Source organism: Corythoichthys intestinalis, chromosome 18 (assembly GCF_030265065.1).
Source record: "Corythoichthys intestinalis isolate RoL2023-P3 chromosome 18, ASM3026506v1, whole genome shotgun sequence".
Lineage (NCBI taxonomy): Eukaryota > Metazoa > Chordata > Actinopteri > Syngnathiformes > Syngnathidae > Corythoichthys > Corythoichthys intestinalis.
Window position 1 is genome coordinate 33,757,822 of NC_080412.1, and position 17,272 is coordinate 33,775,093.

At 37.6% G+C, this 17,272-nt stretch overlaps 1 protein-coding gene across 1 annotated transcript in view; it reads left to right on the forward strand.

Moving 5' to 3' along the window:
- Positions 1 to 14,951, forward strand: part of LOC130906398 (ubiquitin-associated and SH3 domain-containing protein B-like) — a 28,380-nt gene extending 13,429 nt beyond the window's left edge. The window contains exons 2-14 of the mRNA XM_057820715.1: positions 3,774 to 3,827; positions 3,995 to 4,181; positions 6,840 to 7,038; positions 7,114 to 7,283; positions 7,383 to 7,591; positions 11,194 to 11,338; positions 11,813 to 11,933; positions 12,008 to 12,130; positions 13,577 to 13,669; positions 13,890 to 14,034; positions 14,122 to 14,228; positions 14,441 to 14,550; positions 14,645 to 14,951. Of these exons, the coding sequence (XP_057676698.1) occupies positions 3,774 to 3,827; positions 3,995 to 4,181; positions 6,840 to 7,038; positions 7,114 to 7,283; positions 7,383 to 7,591; positions 11,194 to 11,338; positions 11,813 to 11,933; positions 12,008 to 12,130; positions 13,577 to 13,669; positions 13,890 to 14,034; positions 14,122 to 14,228; positions 14,441 to 14,550; positions 14,645 to 14,782 (1,801 nt within the window). The 3' untranslated portion in view covers positions 14,783 to 14,951. The remainder of the gene's footprint in view (positions 1 to 3,773; positions 3,828 to 3,994; positions 4,182 to 6,839; positions 7,039 to 7,113; positions 7,284 to 7,382; positions 7,592 to 11,193; positions 11,339 to 11,812; positions 11,934 to 12,007; positions 12,131 to 13,576; positions 13,670 to 13,889; positions 14,035 to 14,121; positions 14,229 to 14,440; positions 14,551 to 14,644) is intronic.
- The last annotated feature ends 2,321 nt before the right edge of the window (positions 14,952 to 17,272 follow it).

The following is a 17,272-nucleotide window of genomic DNA, read 5'->3' on the forward strand; positions in this document are numbered from 1 at the left end:
TAGGGTCATAACACTACCAACTTTTCAGGATGCGCAAATTGTCCCCACCAACTTTTGAGCAAACTTATATGCATTACATAATGGGTTCAGTTATAAAGGTAATTTATATTGTCATTCCATATTAGAGCTGAAACGAATACTCGAGCAACTCGAGTAACTAGAGTTTAAAAACTGATCCGAGTAATTTTATTCACCTCGAGGAATCGTTTAATTTTGCCAGCTCGAAGCATCCCGTTTTGCCCGGACTACTTTTAATGGGGGACAACGCGCTGACGTCACGTGCGTAGAGGAAGAAGCAATAAAAATGAAAAATAAAAAACTTACCACAGCCGACAGCCGCTACAAACTACGTCGACGTTGCTAAAAACTACGCCCGCATGATGCTAGTTTGGTAGCAGGTAGTGTCCGATGAGTCTCGTAGATATAGCATGCATTTAGGACTAGATGCGATATGACAGACTCAGCCGCGTCTGGGCAGCGTTAGTAAACAGCCGCCATCTTTAAGCAGTAAACTTCTCATCGCTAATAAATATAACGTTACCGTCACATGCTCACGTAACATTAGCCCTTCGGAGGGCTAAGTTTCTATTGATTATGACCACTGTCGATGCGTGGCTAACGTGTCTTACATACAGACTTTATTTACCGGTCATCTGTAAAAACAGCGCTGTAGAGTGATGAGGGTGTAAAATTCAAACATATTAAAGCTAACTATCAGTTTTAGCTCAGTAGTCATTGCTGAATAAATGTGCTCCAATACAGCAGGTATCATACATATATTTTGAACACTGCAAAAACTCAAAATCCTACCAGTACGTACAGTTTAGACTAACTTAAAACTTAACTTAAAAATAGCTTGACACAAATGGAAACAACACGTGGGAAAAACACGTAGCTTTCAAGTGATGTGTGTTATCGAGCGTAATTACATTTTTAGGTAAGAAATATATATATATATAAGGTCTAGAATTTTTTTGAGTGAAAGATGTGAATTTTTTTTCTAGTCACATCTTAGATGCAATTGTTGCCTGTTTTCAACAATGTACATCGAAAATAAAGACATTGACTGAAAATGGTTCAATATTGGATTAAATGTCTTTTTCTCATGTATATGTATAATTGCTCTTTACCTAAAAAAAAAAAAAATGTTTTATCCGATTACTCGATTAATCGATAGAATTTTCAGTCGATTACTTGATTACTAAAATATTCGATAGCTGCAGCCCTATTCCATATGTTGCAAGAAAAGAATTGACCCTACCATTATTTAGTGAATAATTTTCATTTTGTTAAAACTTATTTACCTCTTTTCACTCGCTGAATACGCCGGTCCCCCCCCCCCCCCCCCCCCCCAACACACGTTTGATTGGCTGATGACTTCACCCGCCCCCGACACACATGTACGCTCGCACTTGCACAGCCCCTATGTCGACAACATGCCGCCTCCTCCGCCCTCTTCGAAGAGGAGGGAAATTAGAAGTTTTTTTTCGGCCAGCAGCAGCCACTGTAAGTAATTTAAGGAGACGCCAATGTTGTGAAGGTGGGAAACACACTACTATTTTTGCTACTGCAAGTCCAACCTGCATCAGAGTTAGCATAACATTATACTGTGTGAACTTGCTAACCTGCAAAACTTGAGTAGGAAGCTGCTTAAAGAGAAGTGTCCTTCTGTTTGTGTTTTTACTGTTAACGTTAATTAAACTGTGAGAAATGGAACTCTGCTGGAGATTATAGAACTAGAAAAACTTGAGCAAAAAGCTGCTTAGAGAGAGGGGTGCTGCATGAACTCATATGTTGCTCACACAACACAACATAATCATGATTATCAATGTACATTAAAAAAATATCAAATCTTGGGATGTCACGAGCTACCCACAGTAGCCTTGCGATCGACTGTTCGATCAGGATCGACGTAATGAGCACCCTTGATTTAGTCTATCAAATAATTAGGTTCATATTCATGAGAATATAGCCCTGACCCCTGTTCACCCAATCTGTTTGGTCTTACTTATGTCCCATCCCGACCAACAAGTGAACATGAAGGTTATGCTGTGACATCATCCCTACCAATGTTGAGACCAAACCTACGCCCTTGATTTTAATTCCATTAATTCGTTCCACAGCCCGAAAACCAACACTAAATCCTTAATAAATGCTGCTGGTACTATTGCAAATAGCAATTACACAGAGCAAAACAAATAAATTATGAATAAAAATAGTAATAATAGTAATAATAATAATAATAAATATAATGAATCGGGTTCTAATGTGGCGCATATGTTTTGCGTGGTGTACTTGAACGCACCGCGTTGCTGACTTGACAGAGTGAGAGAGGACTTTCACTTTTCGTGTTCAGCTGCGGCGAACAGTAGGCATGTTGTGTTGCACAAGTTCTGAAATACATGATTAAAAACCTGACAAAGCTGGCAATTTTTTTGGCAATGTTACCACAATAATCATTCTCACCTTAACTTATAAAGACTGGCTAACGGAGCTCGTCGGAGGACCGTAGAGATCCAAGACATTCCACAGCTATATTGTGGAGCCAGTTCACGGACGCGCACACCATGGTCATATTTTTCTATCATTTCCATCTTCATTTTAATGGTAAACCTCACCTTTCTCCTTTTTCACCACCTACACTAACATTCTTGGATCCCGTGTTGATTTCTCAGTCTTGCGGGAAAACAAAGAAACCGGCGCTGTCATAAATTGTCAAATTTTGAGCATGTCGTCGGCTGTAGAAAGAAATGGCGAGTCAAATTTTACGTCGGATGTCGAAAAGATCGTGTGTCGAATCGAATATATATCGAGGTACCACTTACTCGTAATTCTACCAATCAGTTATTGTATTTAATCACTTGAGCTAATGTAGTCTCCTTATGCTGGCTATCTTTAAGCGTGGTAGCTTCAAGATAATCCAAACCTGGGTTGATACCTGTGTTCACTGGGGACTCGTGTCTATGTTGTACCTTGGATTTGATTTTGTGATGTCACATCCGGCTGGATGTAATCCCTTCATGCCTTCACGAAAAACAAACACACTTTGAATTGAGTGAACCGATTTTTTTTCTCATCCACTGTCTTTGGATTTGAACTATTGTGTGAATGCACACATCTGCTTAGTCTCTGCAGTCATCATTGTTCACACTGCCCCAGGGTCCATACCCCAATGAATCGAGGACCCTGTCACTTGGCCCCCCAAAAATAAAATAGCGTATCAAATGTGAATGCAACTGTGGTACAATGCAAATGACTGAATTCATTAGAAAATAATACCCCAGTGTTGTCATTTGACTTCCATCCCAATAGAACAATAGTGACTGTCTGTGTCTATTCAAAGCAGTTAGAAACAGTATCTATGCTAAGTGCTATGTGTGGAGGTTTTATTATGTAATGGAGTGAAAATAGTCTCTAGTTTTCATATAGCCAACACGACAAAGTGTAAATGTTTGCAAATATCCTCTGTGAATCTGAACAAAAGCCACAGTCATTTTGACAAGGAAGTAAATGAGTCAGAAGCATTTGATTGATGAAAACACAGTTATAAAAGACGAAATCAGCATCATTAACTAACCAAGAACATTTTCTCTATTCTGTCCAAATCATTATGCTCTTTTTTTTTTTTTAATTTTCTAAATTGACTGATTCTGTCACTTTACTGCTCTCGTGGGTTGTGTGTTCTCTTTTCATCACCCCGTGGCTTGTAGCAATGGTGTCCCAATAAATATGTGATAATGACCTTTTCCCCTCTGATCTTGTTGTCTTTGCAGATTGAAAGCTTTGGTTTCAACAGGAGGGAAAAATGTCCAGGCAGCTTGTGACTGGTGAGAAATTGCACGCTCACACAAACATGTTTCCAATTTGGCTAGTTTCTAATTTACCACTGAACTGTGACTAAAAATTGTCGATGGTAAACAGATTGTTAAAGTGATAGTCATACTAGTACTTCCCTCTTTTGTCACACTTCTTTAATTTTAATTCTTGTTGTCAGGCTCTTTTCCCATGTGGACGACCCCTTCCTGGATGACCCCCTGCCCAGAGAGTATGTGTTGTATCTGCGACCCAGCGGTCCACTGCTACAGCAGCTTTCGCTCTTCTGGCAGCAATCTCGCCTCTCGTGCGGCAAGAACAAGGCACACAACATCTTCCCCCACATAACGCTCTGCCAATTTTTCATGGTGAGTCTCAGTAGGCCTCATGTCTACCTCTGCTCAGATTGCGAAGATTTATCCAAGTGAAACGATGTATGATTTATTAATAGCTTGCCATATTGTGCTTAAAGATTGTGTATTGTACTGGATTGTTTAAATTTGTATGCAATTGGTCTGAGATGAAACACTCTTTTTCACAACTACATAATAAAAGAAGTTGCAGCCAGTTGGCAGCCCTTTTAATTTTCGTCTTAGTCTTTTTGACAAAAATACTTAGTAGTCTTGGACATATTTTAGTAATTTCAAAATGTCTCGTCTTTAGTGTTGTTCCGATCATGTTTTTTAGCTCCCGACCTGATCCCGATCGTTTTAGTTTGAGTATCTGCCAATCCCGATATTTCCTGATCCGATTGCTTTTTTGCTCTCGATTCAATTCCAATCATTCCCGATAATTTTTCCCGATCATATACATTTTGGCAACGCATTAAGAAAAAAATGAATAAAACTCGGACAAATATATAAATTCAACATACAGTACATAAGTACTGTATTTGTTTATTATGACAATAAATCCTCAAGATGGCATATACATTATTAACATTCTTTCTGTGAGAGACATCCACGGATAGAAAGACTTGTGACTTTGTATATTGTGACTAAATATTGCCATCTAGTGTATTTGTTGAGCTTTCAGTAAATGATACTGCAGCCATGCCCCAATGTATGATGGGAAGTGGAACTATGACTGTGCGTCGTGCTACCAATGGATATATCTTCTCTGCTTTGGGAAATAACTTAAGGTGTTAAGACAAAGATCAATTGCCACCTTGCTTCCCATGATATTGCTGATCACAGGGAGAGGGATTGCAAGGCTTTAGCCAATTGAAGAAAGGCTCCAAAGGCTGCCAAAATTCACTCTACTCATTTTGCGCTGCTTTTTATCTCTCTATATAGGTAAAACGGCGTCATTACAAATTGAGCGCGACAATGGGTGAGAGGATCGTGCAGCGCATACATTAATTGCGTTAATTATTTTAGCGTGACACATTTTTTAATAAATTAATTGCCACCGTTATCGGGATATTTTTGATAACCCTACCTTAAGCCTAAACTAAATACTCTGGATGAGTGGAACATATAATGTCTGTACCGTTAAATACAATTAGAAAACGATTTAATTAATTAATATATATATATATATATTTAAAAAAGGCATGGCCGATATTTTTTTGCCGATTCCGATAATTTGAAAATGATGCGATCGGACACGAGCGATCGGGACATCTCTACTCGTCTTCATGTAGTTTTAGTCAATGAAAACTGTTTTGTTCTGTAAACTTCAAAAATTTTAGTCCATGAATAAAAACGAAATGAAAGTGTCCAACAATTCCGAATTAACATTGACAGGCGAGCACATTCTAGTAATTGTAGAGTCTACAAGGAAATCATAATCTTCGTGATGATAATACACAGTCAACAGGAAAACGGTACATTTTCAATTAATTAAACTAGTGCTGCAACGATTAATCGATTAGCTCGAGTAATTCGATTAGAAAAAAGATTCAAATTAGATTTTTCTGCTTCGAGTATTCGTTTAATTAAAGTGGAGTTGTAATGTTTATTTTGAAAGTGTTTGCATTTAGTTTAATTAATATGGGGGGATGCACTGCTCTCTAGTGGCAACATTAAATAAGACACAACTCATTTCAAATTGATGAATCCAGCTGCTCCCTGTTCAAACCAATATAAGCAAAGTTTTTGTTTGAGTTAATGTTTTTTTAATGCATTCGTAAATTAGTTTATAGGTATATTTAGCCGTTTTTTGTGGGAAAATGTTGTTGAACCATTTGTTAAGAGCATTTTAAGAGAAAAAGATAGCATTTTATAGCATTTAAACTAGCGAACTTTTGCTATGTAAGTTAGCCAATTCTTCTTTTGGTGTACTTAGATCCTCATTTATTCATTTTTTTATACCGTTTAAAGCTCAGCTCAGGTATTTTAATTTTTTTATGTTCCTTATCCGATTATTCGAACTAATTTGTTCATCGAGTAATCAACGACTAAAATAATCGATTGCTGCAGCATTAGATTAAGCTCACCTGGATGCCATGAACTATATGTAAAAGGTTTTCCAAGATTTTAAGACGACACTCACCACGCTCAATACTAATGCTAATGCGAACGCTATGCTAACGCTACAAGTTACATTTGGTGTGTGATGGTCACCCAGCACAGACCTTTAAAGGCTAAAAGCAACATGACATATCTAACCAAGATAAGAAAACAGAACTTACCAAGCAACACATGACATGTTCCACAAAAGGCAAGTCTGGAGCTTGGAGAGACACCTGTGAGTAAGCCTGTGTGTGTGGGGGGGGGGGCACAGCACGTCACATGAGTGACTAAACACTGCTATAATGCGTGGAAACTACACATAGATAATGTCACACATTTTAAACTTATGACTGAAACTATAGTGAATTTTCATCTCGTTCTCGTCTCGTCTCTATATGTTTGAAGTCTCCATAAGACACGTTTTTGGCTCGTCATCGTCAGGAAAAAATTGTTCGTCTACTAAATATTTTTGTTATCATCATCACTAACAAAAACAACACTGGTTGCAGCATTTCTTTAATTTTGCCTTTGGTTTTTAGTGTAAGTAACAGCAGCAACTTTTCTCGCCAGTGTGCCGACGGGAAGGTGGAGGCACTGTCAGATGCCCTCCAAACCACTGTGGCAAAGTGGAAAGGAAAGATTCCCATGCCTCTTCCCCTGGAGTTGTACACTTCCTCTACCTTTATTGGCCTCTTTGTGGAAGAGCAAGTGGCAGAACTGCTGAAGGGTTTTGCAGCTGATTTTGCCAATGAAGCTGAAACTAAAGCAGGTTCATATCAATATCTGTCTACACTGTAATTAAATGCAAGTGATGATGATTTCATCGTTGTGCACATTTTTCCAGATGTGCATGTTGAGCACCATAAGAAGCAACTGCATGTTACATTGGCGTACCATTTCCAAAGCAGCCATCTTCCAGTTCTGGAAAAACTGGCCAAGAACGTGGACGTTTCATCAGGCTGTGACTGGCTGGCTGTGCTCTTCTCCCGGGATATTCGCTTTGCTAATCATGAGGTAGGATGGTATCCTCTCAATTACATATTTTAGTATACTTCAAAAAACTTCAGTCCAATACATCTGAATTCCTGAGCACTAAAAAAATGTCTCCTTTAGACACTGCAAGTGATGTACCCTTACGTGCCTCAAAATGATGATGAGCTTGAGCTAGTGATTGGAGATTTCATCTTCATGTCACCTATGGAGCAAAGCAATGCTAGCGAGGGCTGGGTCTACGGAACGTCTCTGGGCACGGGGTTGTCCGGCTTGCTGCCTGAAAACTATGTCAACCGCGCTGATGAGTCAGACACTTGGGTGGTTCATGGGTAAGAATAAGTGCACTGTACACCTCTTAGCCTTTTCATTCATTTCAGAAATGTTGTCCTGCCAATGGAAATACTATTTATTATACCGCAATAGTCTAATAGAGACTGTTGCGTTAAATACCTAGATCATATGCCCATAAAATTTATATTGCCTTCTTAATGCTAAATTAACAGCAGGGTATCTATAACCACTGATCTAGCCATATTTTAGTATGCAGTATAGAACCTTAATAGACCTGTCAACCTGTGTGAATAGGATGTATAAATGATTGTTTCCCTTGTAGAGCCAAGAAATCTGTGTTCCTCTATCATAGACTTCATAATTATTGACGATTAATAGAGAGCCTGCATTGTTGGCCTGGCTGTCAAAGCTGACCGAGTGGAACCACAGAAAAAGAGCTTTTTCCGTTAAAAATTCTTGTGAATAAATTATTCAATCCCTGAATTATTTATAGATATGGACGCAAAACAGTCTCGATTCTTGGGTAAAAGAAAAAAAAAAACGTGCAGTTAGCATTTATTTTACATAAATATTAATATAATATAATATAATATAATATAATATAATATAATATAATATAATATAATATAATATAATATATAAAATATATAATAAATATATAATTATGATATGATATATATAATAAATATATAACTATTGCCACGTTTACATGGAGCCAAATATTCCAATTACAATCGGAATATTTGTTCAAACCGAATAAATGTGTTCCATATAAACACCTCATTCGGAATGAACAGGCCCAAACCAAATGGAATTTCATTCCGATTCACAGGGGTGGAATATTCCTTTTCCCAAACCGATTAGAAGTAAAATTATATCATGTAAACAGGGAAGCGGAATGGTGTCTGGTTGCGTTCTTTCTGCACATGCTCTGTACTGACGTGGTGACGTCACTTGGTGACGTAAGTAACGTCACTTGCAACATGGCTTCCAAGCACACGCACAGCGCACCCACACAACTTTTTAAATGAACGGCGTGTCATTCTGAAGTTTTGTTTCCACTCGAAAAGTTAAAACAGCAGCTGATCTGACGATCGATCTCCATGTTTTGCAACGTGACGCTTTGTTTTGATTAATCTGCGTATGTCAGACGGCAGTTGTCAAAAATAAAGGCAGACACATGTAAACGCTGGATCGGAATAGATGAAGTGACATGTAAACAGCTGATCTGAAATTTCCATTCGGAATTATTTGAATCGGTATGAATAAAAGTCAGCATGTAAACGTGGCTAATGATGCTAGTTAGTAAGCAAATGTAGCAGCCGCCATATGAAAACAAAGAGCTTTATCCGTTGAAAATTCTCATGAATAAATGGTTAAATCCCTGAATTCTTTATAGATATGGAAGTAAAACAATCACGATTCTTTGTTAAAAGCAAAAAAAAAAACAAAAAAAAAAACGTACAGTTAGCATTTATAAATAATTTAAACTATGATGCTAGTCAGTTAGCAAAAGTAGCAGCCACCATACGAAAACAAAGAGCTTTTTCCGTTGAAAATTCTTGTGAATAAATGCTTAAATCCCTGAATTCTTTATAAAAATGGACGTAAACAGTTTTGCTTCTTGGTTAAGACAAAAAAAACAAAACAAAAAAACCATGCAGTTAGCATTTATTTTAGGTAAATATTGCGAACTATGATGCTAGTCAGTAAGCAAATGTAAGTGGCCGCCATATGAGAACAAAGCATTTTCCGTTTAAAATTCTTGTGAATAAATGCTTAAATCCCTGAATTCTTTATAAATATGGACGTAAAAGTCTCGATTCTTGGTTAAAACACAAAAAAACCTACAGTTAACATTTATTTTACGTAAATATTGCGAACTATGACGCCAATGCCGTAGCAACTAATTTCTCCCATTGATTTTTTTTCCACAACATTTCAAAATGCATGCATGGTACGAAAAATATAATAATTACTTTGAATCCTCGATCACTCCTGAGACAATCGTTCCTGTTTGTATGCGGTACAGCTTTCGTACTTTTTCAACCTAAACCCGGCGTTAGATTGCTGTGTGCGTGTGTTTGAGAGTAGCTCCTCTTGATGCTAGATTTGGGCAGGCCCGCTACTTAAACGTGTGGCGCAGTGTCTGACGGATGTGAGCCGTCAATAATTTTGAAGTCTATGCCTCTGTTCTACAGTCCCTGACAAAAGTCTTGTCGCTTATCCATTTTGTAGAAACAGTTGCTAATAACCTGACTTTTAATTATTCAATTGGTTTCAGAAATGGCTCATATGAAAGCTAAGACCCTCCCAAATGATGTTGAATGTACAAAAATATATTTGTTTCACTGAAAAAAGATTTATCATTTAATGAAGACATAAAGGTCAAATTTTGGCAAAACAAAAGTTTTGTCGCCTGGTGGCAAAATCATGGTCTGTGTTTACAACCAGTATGGAGATATGCGAGAGATATGCAGGGTGGAAGGCAACATAAATAGTCTGAAATATCAACAGATCTTGGCTGCCTCTTACATTCCTAACCATAAAAAGGGACAAATTCTGCAGCAGGATGGTGCTCTATCGCATACTTTAATTAAGATCCTCCAGGACTGGCCAGCCCAGTCACCAGACATAAACATCATTGAGCATGTCTGGGGTAGGATGAAAGAGGAGGCATGGAAGACGAAACCCAAGAATGTTGATGAACTCTGGGAGGCATGCAAGACTGCTTTCTTTGTTCCTGATGACTTCATCAATAAATTGTATGAATCCTTGCCGAACCGCATGGATGCAGTCCTTCAAGCCCATGGAAGTCGTACAGAATATTAAATTAGGATCTCACAGCACCACTACTTAATTCGCTTATGTTATGTAAAATATTTTTTTATTTGAAGTACATTTTTTGCTCAATTTTCACACTACTTTCTGTAGGCGACAAAACTTTTGTCTTGCCAAAATTTGACCTTTTTGTCTTCATTAAATGATATATCTTTTTCCCGTGAAACAAATATATTTTTATACATTCAACATCATTTGGGAGGGTCTTAGCTTTCATATGAACTGTTTCTGAAACCAATTGAATAATTAAAAGTCAGCAATTGTTTCTTCAATTAGCAATTGTTTCTACAAATTGGATAAGCGTCATGACTTTTGTCAGGGACTGTATGTCTTTGTTCAAACTGGCAGGCAAAATCTTTTTTTTTTTTTCCTATCTACATTGAAACTGGATGGCTCTTTTGTAGTCTAAAGACTCTAAACAGTCACAAAGCAAAGAAATCAGATTTTTGAGAGTTGGATTGAAACCTAGTAGTATTTTACTGAATGGTGAAAATAGTAGTTTCATATTAGATAAGGACAAGAGTCTTCTCAGTCTGAACACCTCAGATTGGTTTTGACTGTCTGTGATGTCACTCAATGCTGGATGACGCCCTTGTTGCCACAGCAACCTGTTAGGTGTGTCTATAATATGGTCCCGTCTGGATCGGATTTGGACACTTGCTTAAAATAGTGTGAACAGTTAGCTCTAAAAATCAGATTTGAGGAGGAATTGATTCGGATTGGAATCAGATCTGCCTGCAGTCTGAACGTAGCCTATGATCATTCATGGCTGAGTGTTTTTTTTTTTCCAATTCTTCAGGTCTCATTCTATTCTCAACTACACCTCTCTGTCTAATGCTGGGAGCACCGTGGGTGGGTTACTGTTTGATGAACAGCCCACTGACAGTCTGCTTGATAGTCTGGTGGATCCTCCCAGCCTTGCTGGTCTCTGTCCTCCCATGCAGGTACAATATTATTATTGTTACGTCCATGTTGTAAGCAATGTCACCTCACCTCTTGACTACCAGATAGACTGTGAGCTCAAACGCCATGTGCCTCCTTAACATGAATTCTGTGCGTCATATTGGACATGTCAACAGCCCTTTGTAGTAATGTGCAGGAAGTCATTTTTCTCTTTTGGTTGACTAAACCGGATCCATGCAGACATATTTGGAGGAACTCATAAAACACTGTTTGAACTAAAACAGAAAACGTGAGCCAACAAGGTCTACATTACTGATCTCAATATTCTTCTGGTTGAATTGACAAAAATTCCCACAAATTTTAACATGTGGTCATCCTAGAGAAGTGAGAGGTCAAAGGGATGACTCCATATGTTCTTTCATTTTCATTTTGTCTGGGTGTAATTGATTCTAATGCATTTATTAATTGTTTTAATACTGTTAAGGTTCAGATGTTCTCCTTTTGCCTTACTGTAGGTGACACGGCCAGCTGGTCAGTCCTCCTCATCCAAGATGCGATTGTTTGTGTGTCGGCACGGGGAGAGGATGGATGTTGTGTTCGGAAAACATTGGGTCACTCAGTGCTTTGACGCCAAAGGTGTGTATGCAAAGAGAAGACGTAACCCTGTTGGGTTTATGTGTAACGATTAACCTCAATATTTGTGCGAGTAGGTCGATACGTTCGCTCAAATCTCAACATGCCATCCAGCCTGCCAACCAGAAGCGGCGGTCACCGGGACTATGATAAAGATTGTCCAATTACTGTGTTTGGCTCCTCCCAAGCACGTCTTGTAGGTTGGTTGCATTTTGACATAAAAGTAACATACAGTGGCATTGTGATAGTTGAACCACAGACTTCATAATGTAATTGACGGGGCCCGGGGCCGATAAATATGGGGCCTGCATTGTTGGTGAGGCCGTCAAAGCTGACAGTGAAATCATGGACAAAGAGCTTTTTTTGTTGAGAATCCTGGTGAATAAGAGCTTTTTTTGTTGAGAATCCTGGTGAATAAATGCTTAAATCCCTGAATTCTTTATACATATGGACGTAAAACAGTCTCGATTCTTGGTTAAAAGCAAAAAAAAAAGCTGCAGGTAGAATTTATTTACATAAATATGTCAAATGTACGGCTCGTCTTAAAGTTCACTGTGGCGCCGCCTTACCACAACAGAGCTTTTTACGTTGAAAATCTTGTGAATAAATGCTTAAATCCCTGAATTCTTTATAGATACAGATGTAAAACAGTCTCGACTCTTGGTTAAAAGCAAAAAAACCAAACCGTGCAGGTAGCATTTATTTTATGCAAAATGTGTGTCTCGTCTTTAGGTTCACTGTGGCGCCTCCGTACCACAACAAAGAGCTTTTTACCTTGAAATTCTCGTGAATAAATGCTTAAATCCCTGAATTCTTTGTAGATATCGACATAAAACAGTCTCGATTCTTGGTTAAAAGCAAAAAAAAAAAAAAAAAAAAAACGCAGGTAGTATTTATTTTACGTAAATATGTTGAAGGTGCGACTCGTCTTGAAGTTCACTGTGGCGCCGCCTTACCACAACAAAGAGCTTTTTACATTGAAATTCTCATGAATAAATGCTTAAATCCCTGAAGTCTTTATAGATATGGATTTAAAACAGTCTCGATTCTTGGTTAAAAGCAAAAAAAAACCGCGCTTGTAGCATTTATTTTACGTAAATATTTTGAATGTGCGGCTCGTCTTTAAGTTCACTGTGGCGCCGCCTTACCACAAAAAAGAGATTTTTACGATGAAATTCTTATGAATAAATGCTTAAATCCCTGAATTCTTTATAGATATGGATGTAAAACAGTCTGGATTCTTGGTTAAAAGCAAAAAATGTGCAGGTAGCATTTATTTTACGTAAATATTGCGAACTATGATGCAATGCCTTAGCGGCTAATTTCTCCATTTTTTTCCCACAACGTTTCAAAATGCATGCATGGTACAAAAAATATAATGATTACCTTGAATCCTCGAAAACAAATGACCCCTGAGACAATCCTTCCTGTTTGTATGTGGTACAGCTTTCGTACTTTTTAAATCGAAATCCACCGTTAGTTCGCTGCGTGCGTGTCTGTGAATAGCTCCTCTTGATGTGGGCGCCCCCCTGCTTGAAGGAGTTGTGCAGTTAATGGCCAAGCTGACCCGTCAATAATGATGATGTCTATGGTTGAACAGAAATGTTTAATTTAATTTAATCATACTCTGTTGTGCTTTATGTCAGGTGAAGCCTTGTTGGAAAGCCACACCACAATAGACTTTGTTTACTGCTCTCCTTCACTTCGGTGTGTCCAGACCGCTCAGCATATTCTGCAGGGTAGGAACATCCTTATTATTTTTATTAGTACAACAGCAAAAGCATATTAAGCTTCCCTGTTCTTTATTTTACCCTGTATTGTCATAAATGTATCATCTTAGCGCACAAAATGTTTTTGTTTTAAAAAAAAAAACAAAAAAAAAACGTAATGTACTCACAAGTACTACCGTAATGTGATACATTAGTAGACATAATCACCTGCATTGTTTTTATGTTTCAGGTCTCCAACAAGAGGGAAAGACAAAAATCCGTGTGGAGCCTGGACTTTTTGAATGGACCAAGTGGGTTTCAGGCACCTGTTTACCTACTTGGATCCCTCCGACAGAGCTGGCTACTGCTAATCTGAGTGTGGATACAACTTACAGGTAAATAGCCTGTGCTAGCTGGCCTATTTGCCCTTACCTGTGAGGCTGTCATTTATTTTAACATTTGATTTTCCCTTGTTCCTTTAGACCTCATGTTCCCATTAACAAGCTAGTGGTGTCTGAGTCCTATGACACCTACATCAGTCGGAGCTTTCAAGTGACTCGTGAAATCCTATCAGAGTGCAAGAATATGGGTAGAGTGGACTCATGGTTTTCAGCATTTTACCAAATTGTAATTTTTCATCTGACGGCTACTATGAACCGTGCTACTTTTTTCCCCCCTTCATACTCGATATACTAAGCGCTAAAAGTTGCATACTATATTATGAATTGCTGAGTGTCATTTAAAAACAAAGTAGTGATAGTGTCTGTGGAATATGGTTGTTCTTTTACCTCTTTCACACAGGAAACAAGGTCCTGATTGTGGCCCATGCTTCTTCCCTGGAGGCCTGCACTCGCCAAATACAAGGACTCAGCCCACAAAACTCCAAGGACTTCGTCCAAGTTGTGCGAAAGGTCGGCCAGATGCTGATTACATCACACCGAATAAGTTGTCTTATTGTTTTCCCTCGATCACACAGAGGTGCATCTGCTCTTTTCATTTCCGCAGATTCCCTACTTGGGATTTTGTGCTTGTGAAGAAATGGGCGAGACGGGGGTGTGGCAGCTGGTTGACCCACCTATCCTGCCTTTAACACATGGACCCAATCATAGCTTCAACTGGAGGCAAATGCTAATGCAAGACTGAAGAAACACACATTTCTGTTCTCATTTTGAATGGCTAATATATTGAGATGCACATTCAACAGCTGAGGAATGTGTAGATAACAGCCAACTGTAGCTGGACTCATATCTTTGTATTCTCCCACCTGCGTATACACTGTGACAAGAAATATATGAGAAGGACTACAGGAATACTTTTTGTGTGGCAGAAACTATCATTTTAAGAAGCACAAAATTGTTAATACTGAAGAACTGATCTTTTTTTTTTTTTTTTTCATTCCAGTAAATGCCATATTGTATCATTCCTCGCAGAAACTATTTAGCTATTATTATTATTATTATTATTATGTGGACACAAAACAATTTGTATCTCCCTCACTGGAACCTGATGTAGAAAATGTTTTTTTTTTTTTTTTTTGGTTTGTTTTAATTATCTTCAGCTGTTGCCGCAATGCTGTTATACTAATATTTTTGTTATTTTATTTTATTTTATTATTATTATTTTTTTAATGTTTACATTCATTTCGTTTTTGTCACATTTCACTTCACTGTACAATATTTTGATCCAAATATCCCATTGCGCTTAAACGAATAAATATGGTAGAATATGGTAATTTTACATTCTTCCAAAATTGCTACTTGCCACCTGCATTAGTCCCAGACATTTGAAATACAAGGTTTCAAATTTGTTTTCCCAATTCCTGAACTTTGAATCCAACCTTGTCGAAGTTTAATTTCACACAGGTAGGCTACCTTAAATTGTTCTCGTGTGCAGCTTTGACGTCTCAAGAAAAGAATAAGAAAATGCTCTCGTTAGCATGAGGTTTAAGCAAACAAAACAACAGCTTTATTTGTCTATTGTTTGTTGTTGTCACGAATGACTCTTTTCAAGTAAGATATTGTGTAGTTGTGGGTAGTTTCACCAGTTTTTTGGGGCGGTAATTTTATTATTTATGTATTTTTGGAGGTAGCCTAGTTAGCCTTGTAAAGCTAACTTGGTATGGGTAACGGACAAGTAAAAGGAGAAACAAACTGGAAACCTATTGTAAAGATGCCTACCAGCCTAGGTAAGTCAAACATGGAGTCATAATACGAATGCTTTTTACAGCACGATTAAAATTATGTAGTCATTCAATTATTTATGTCAGACAAACAGTACATGACGAGTGAGCAGTTTGGGCACTAGATGGCGCTCCATTCGAGTGCACACCGCTCAGGCACAGTAGTAAACGGCTACTGTATATTTCAAGGTGTGGGCTATTAGGCAACTTTTATCACTTTCTTTGTACATGGTCTGCTAAATATAATTTATAACAACACTCAGAAATCATTAGATTTTACAATGCTTGTATCTGGGTTTATTTGCAATGATTTCAAGTCCAAATAACAATGAACATATAATGGCCCATTTCATATTAGCAATTTTCTGTCGGCAAGGTAATAGATGAAAAGGTATGAGGTATTTCAGTAATAAAGCAAAATTGTTTTTAGATTTTGATTCTCTATATATTCTGTACTGTTCTTTAGTTCTTTATTTAACTTACTGTGTGAAAGTAGGGAAATAATTACAAAAACTCATTGCAACGATTCTTTTTCGTATTTTTAATAAGAACGGATATGTGGACCATACTCATTCCCTTTTTTTGGAATCAAAGATTTAAAAATGTGCTGATTTGGTGCATTACCAAACAGTACAAATTATGTTCAAGGCAAAAAATAATAAGTTGCCTGGTAATATTCAACAGTTGTTTAATTTAAAAGAAGTGCATTATAGTCTAAGAAGGACATTTTAATTTCAAAAGGATTAGAAACAGAAAAGCAATGAGAGGTTTCAGTGTGTCAGTTTGTTGAGTAAGGCTGTGGGATGCTCTGAATAGTTAAAAGAATTTCAAAGTATAAATTAAAAGAATATTTAAACAGTCAATATTTCAGTGTTACATGTGCGTGCCTGTGCAATGATGGTTTTTGAAGTTTTTATGATCTTTTTGGCTTTATTTACTCATTGATTTATTTTGTGATACTGATATGCATGTACGGCATGTATAGTTTTGAATTATATGGAGGTGCGTCTTATGTATAAAATTAATTATATTTTGAATGTGTAGGGGTAGGGTCCTTATCAGCTATGCTTTTTCTCACTCCTTTTCAGATGTTTGTGTTATTGCAAAAACACCTAAAAGGCTAATGTAAGATTTTCTCAAACCCTTCATGTCAAAGGCTCCGTCAAAAAAGGGCTCTCAAAGTACCACCATTGTGACATTTTTTTTGTTTTTCCCCATAAAAGCCATTCTTAATGGCTAAATGCAAATGTATTTTGTTGTGCTTGAAAGACATCAGTCAAGCAAAAGTAACAATGGTAATATTTGTGTTGTTGCTAATTTGAAATCTTTCTTTTTACCTTACTTTCACTCTGCTTTGATGTTCAGGCTTTCACCAGCAGAGGACACTGGCAGCATCTTTTACATTCATGAATGGAAACGGTAGGAAACTTAGCTGTCAAAAAGTTTTTTGTACT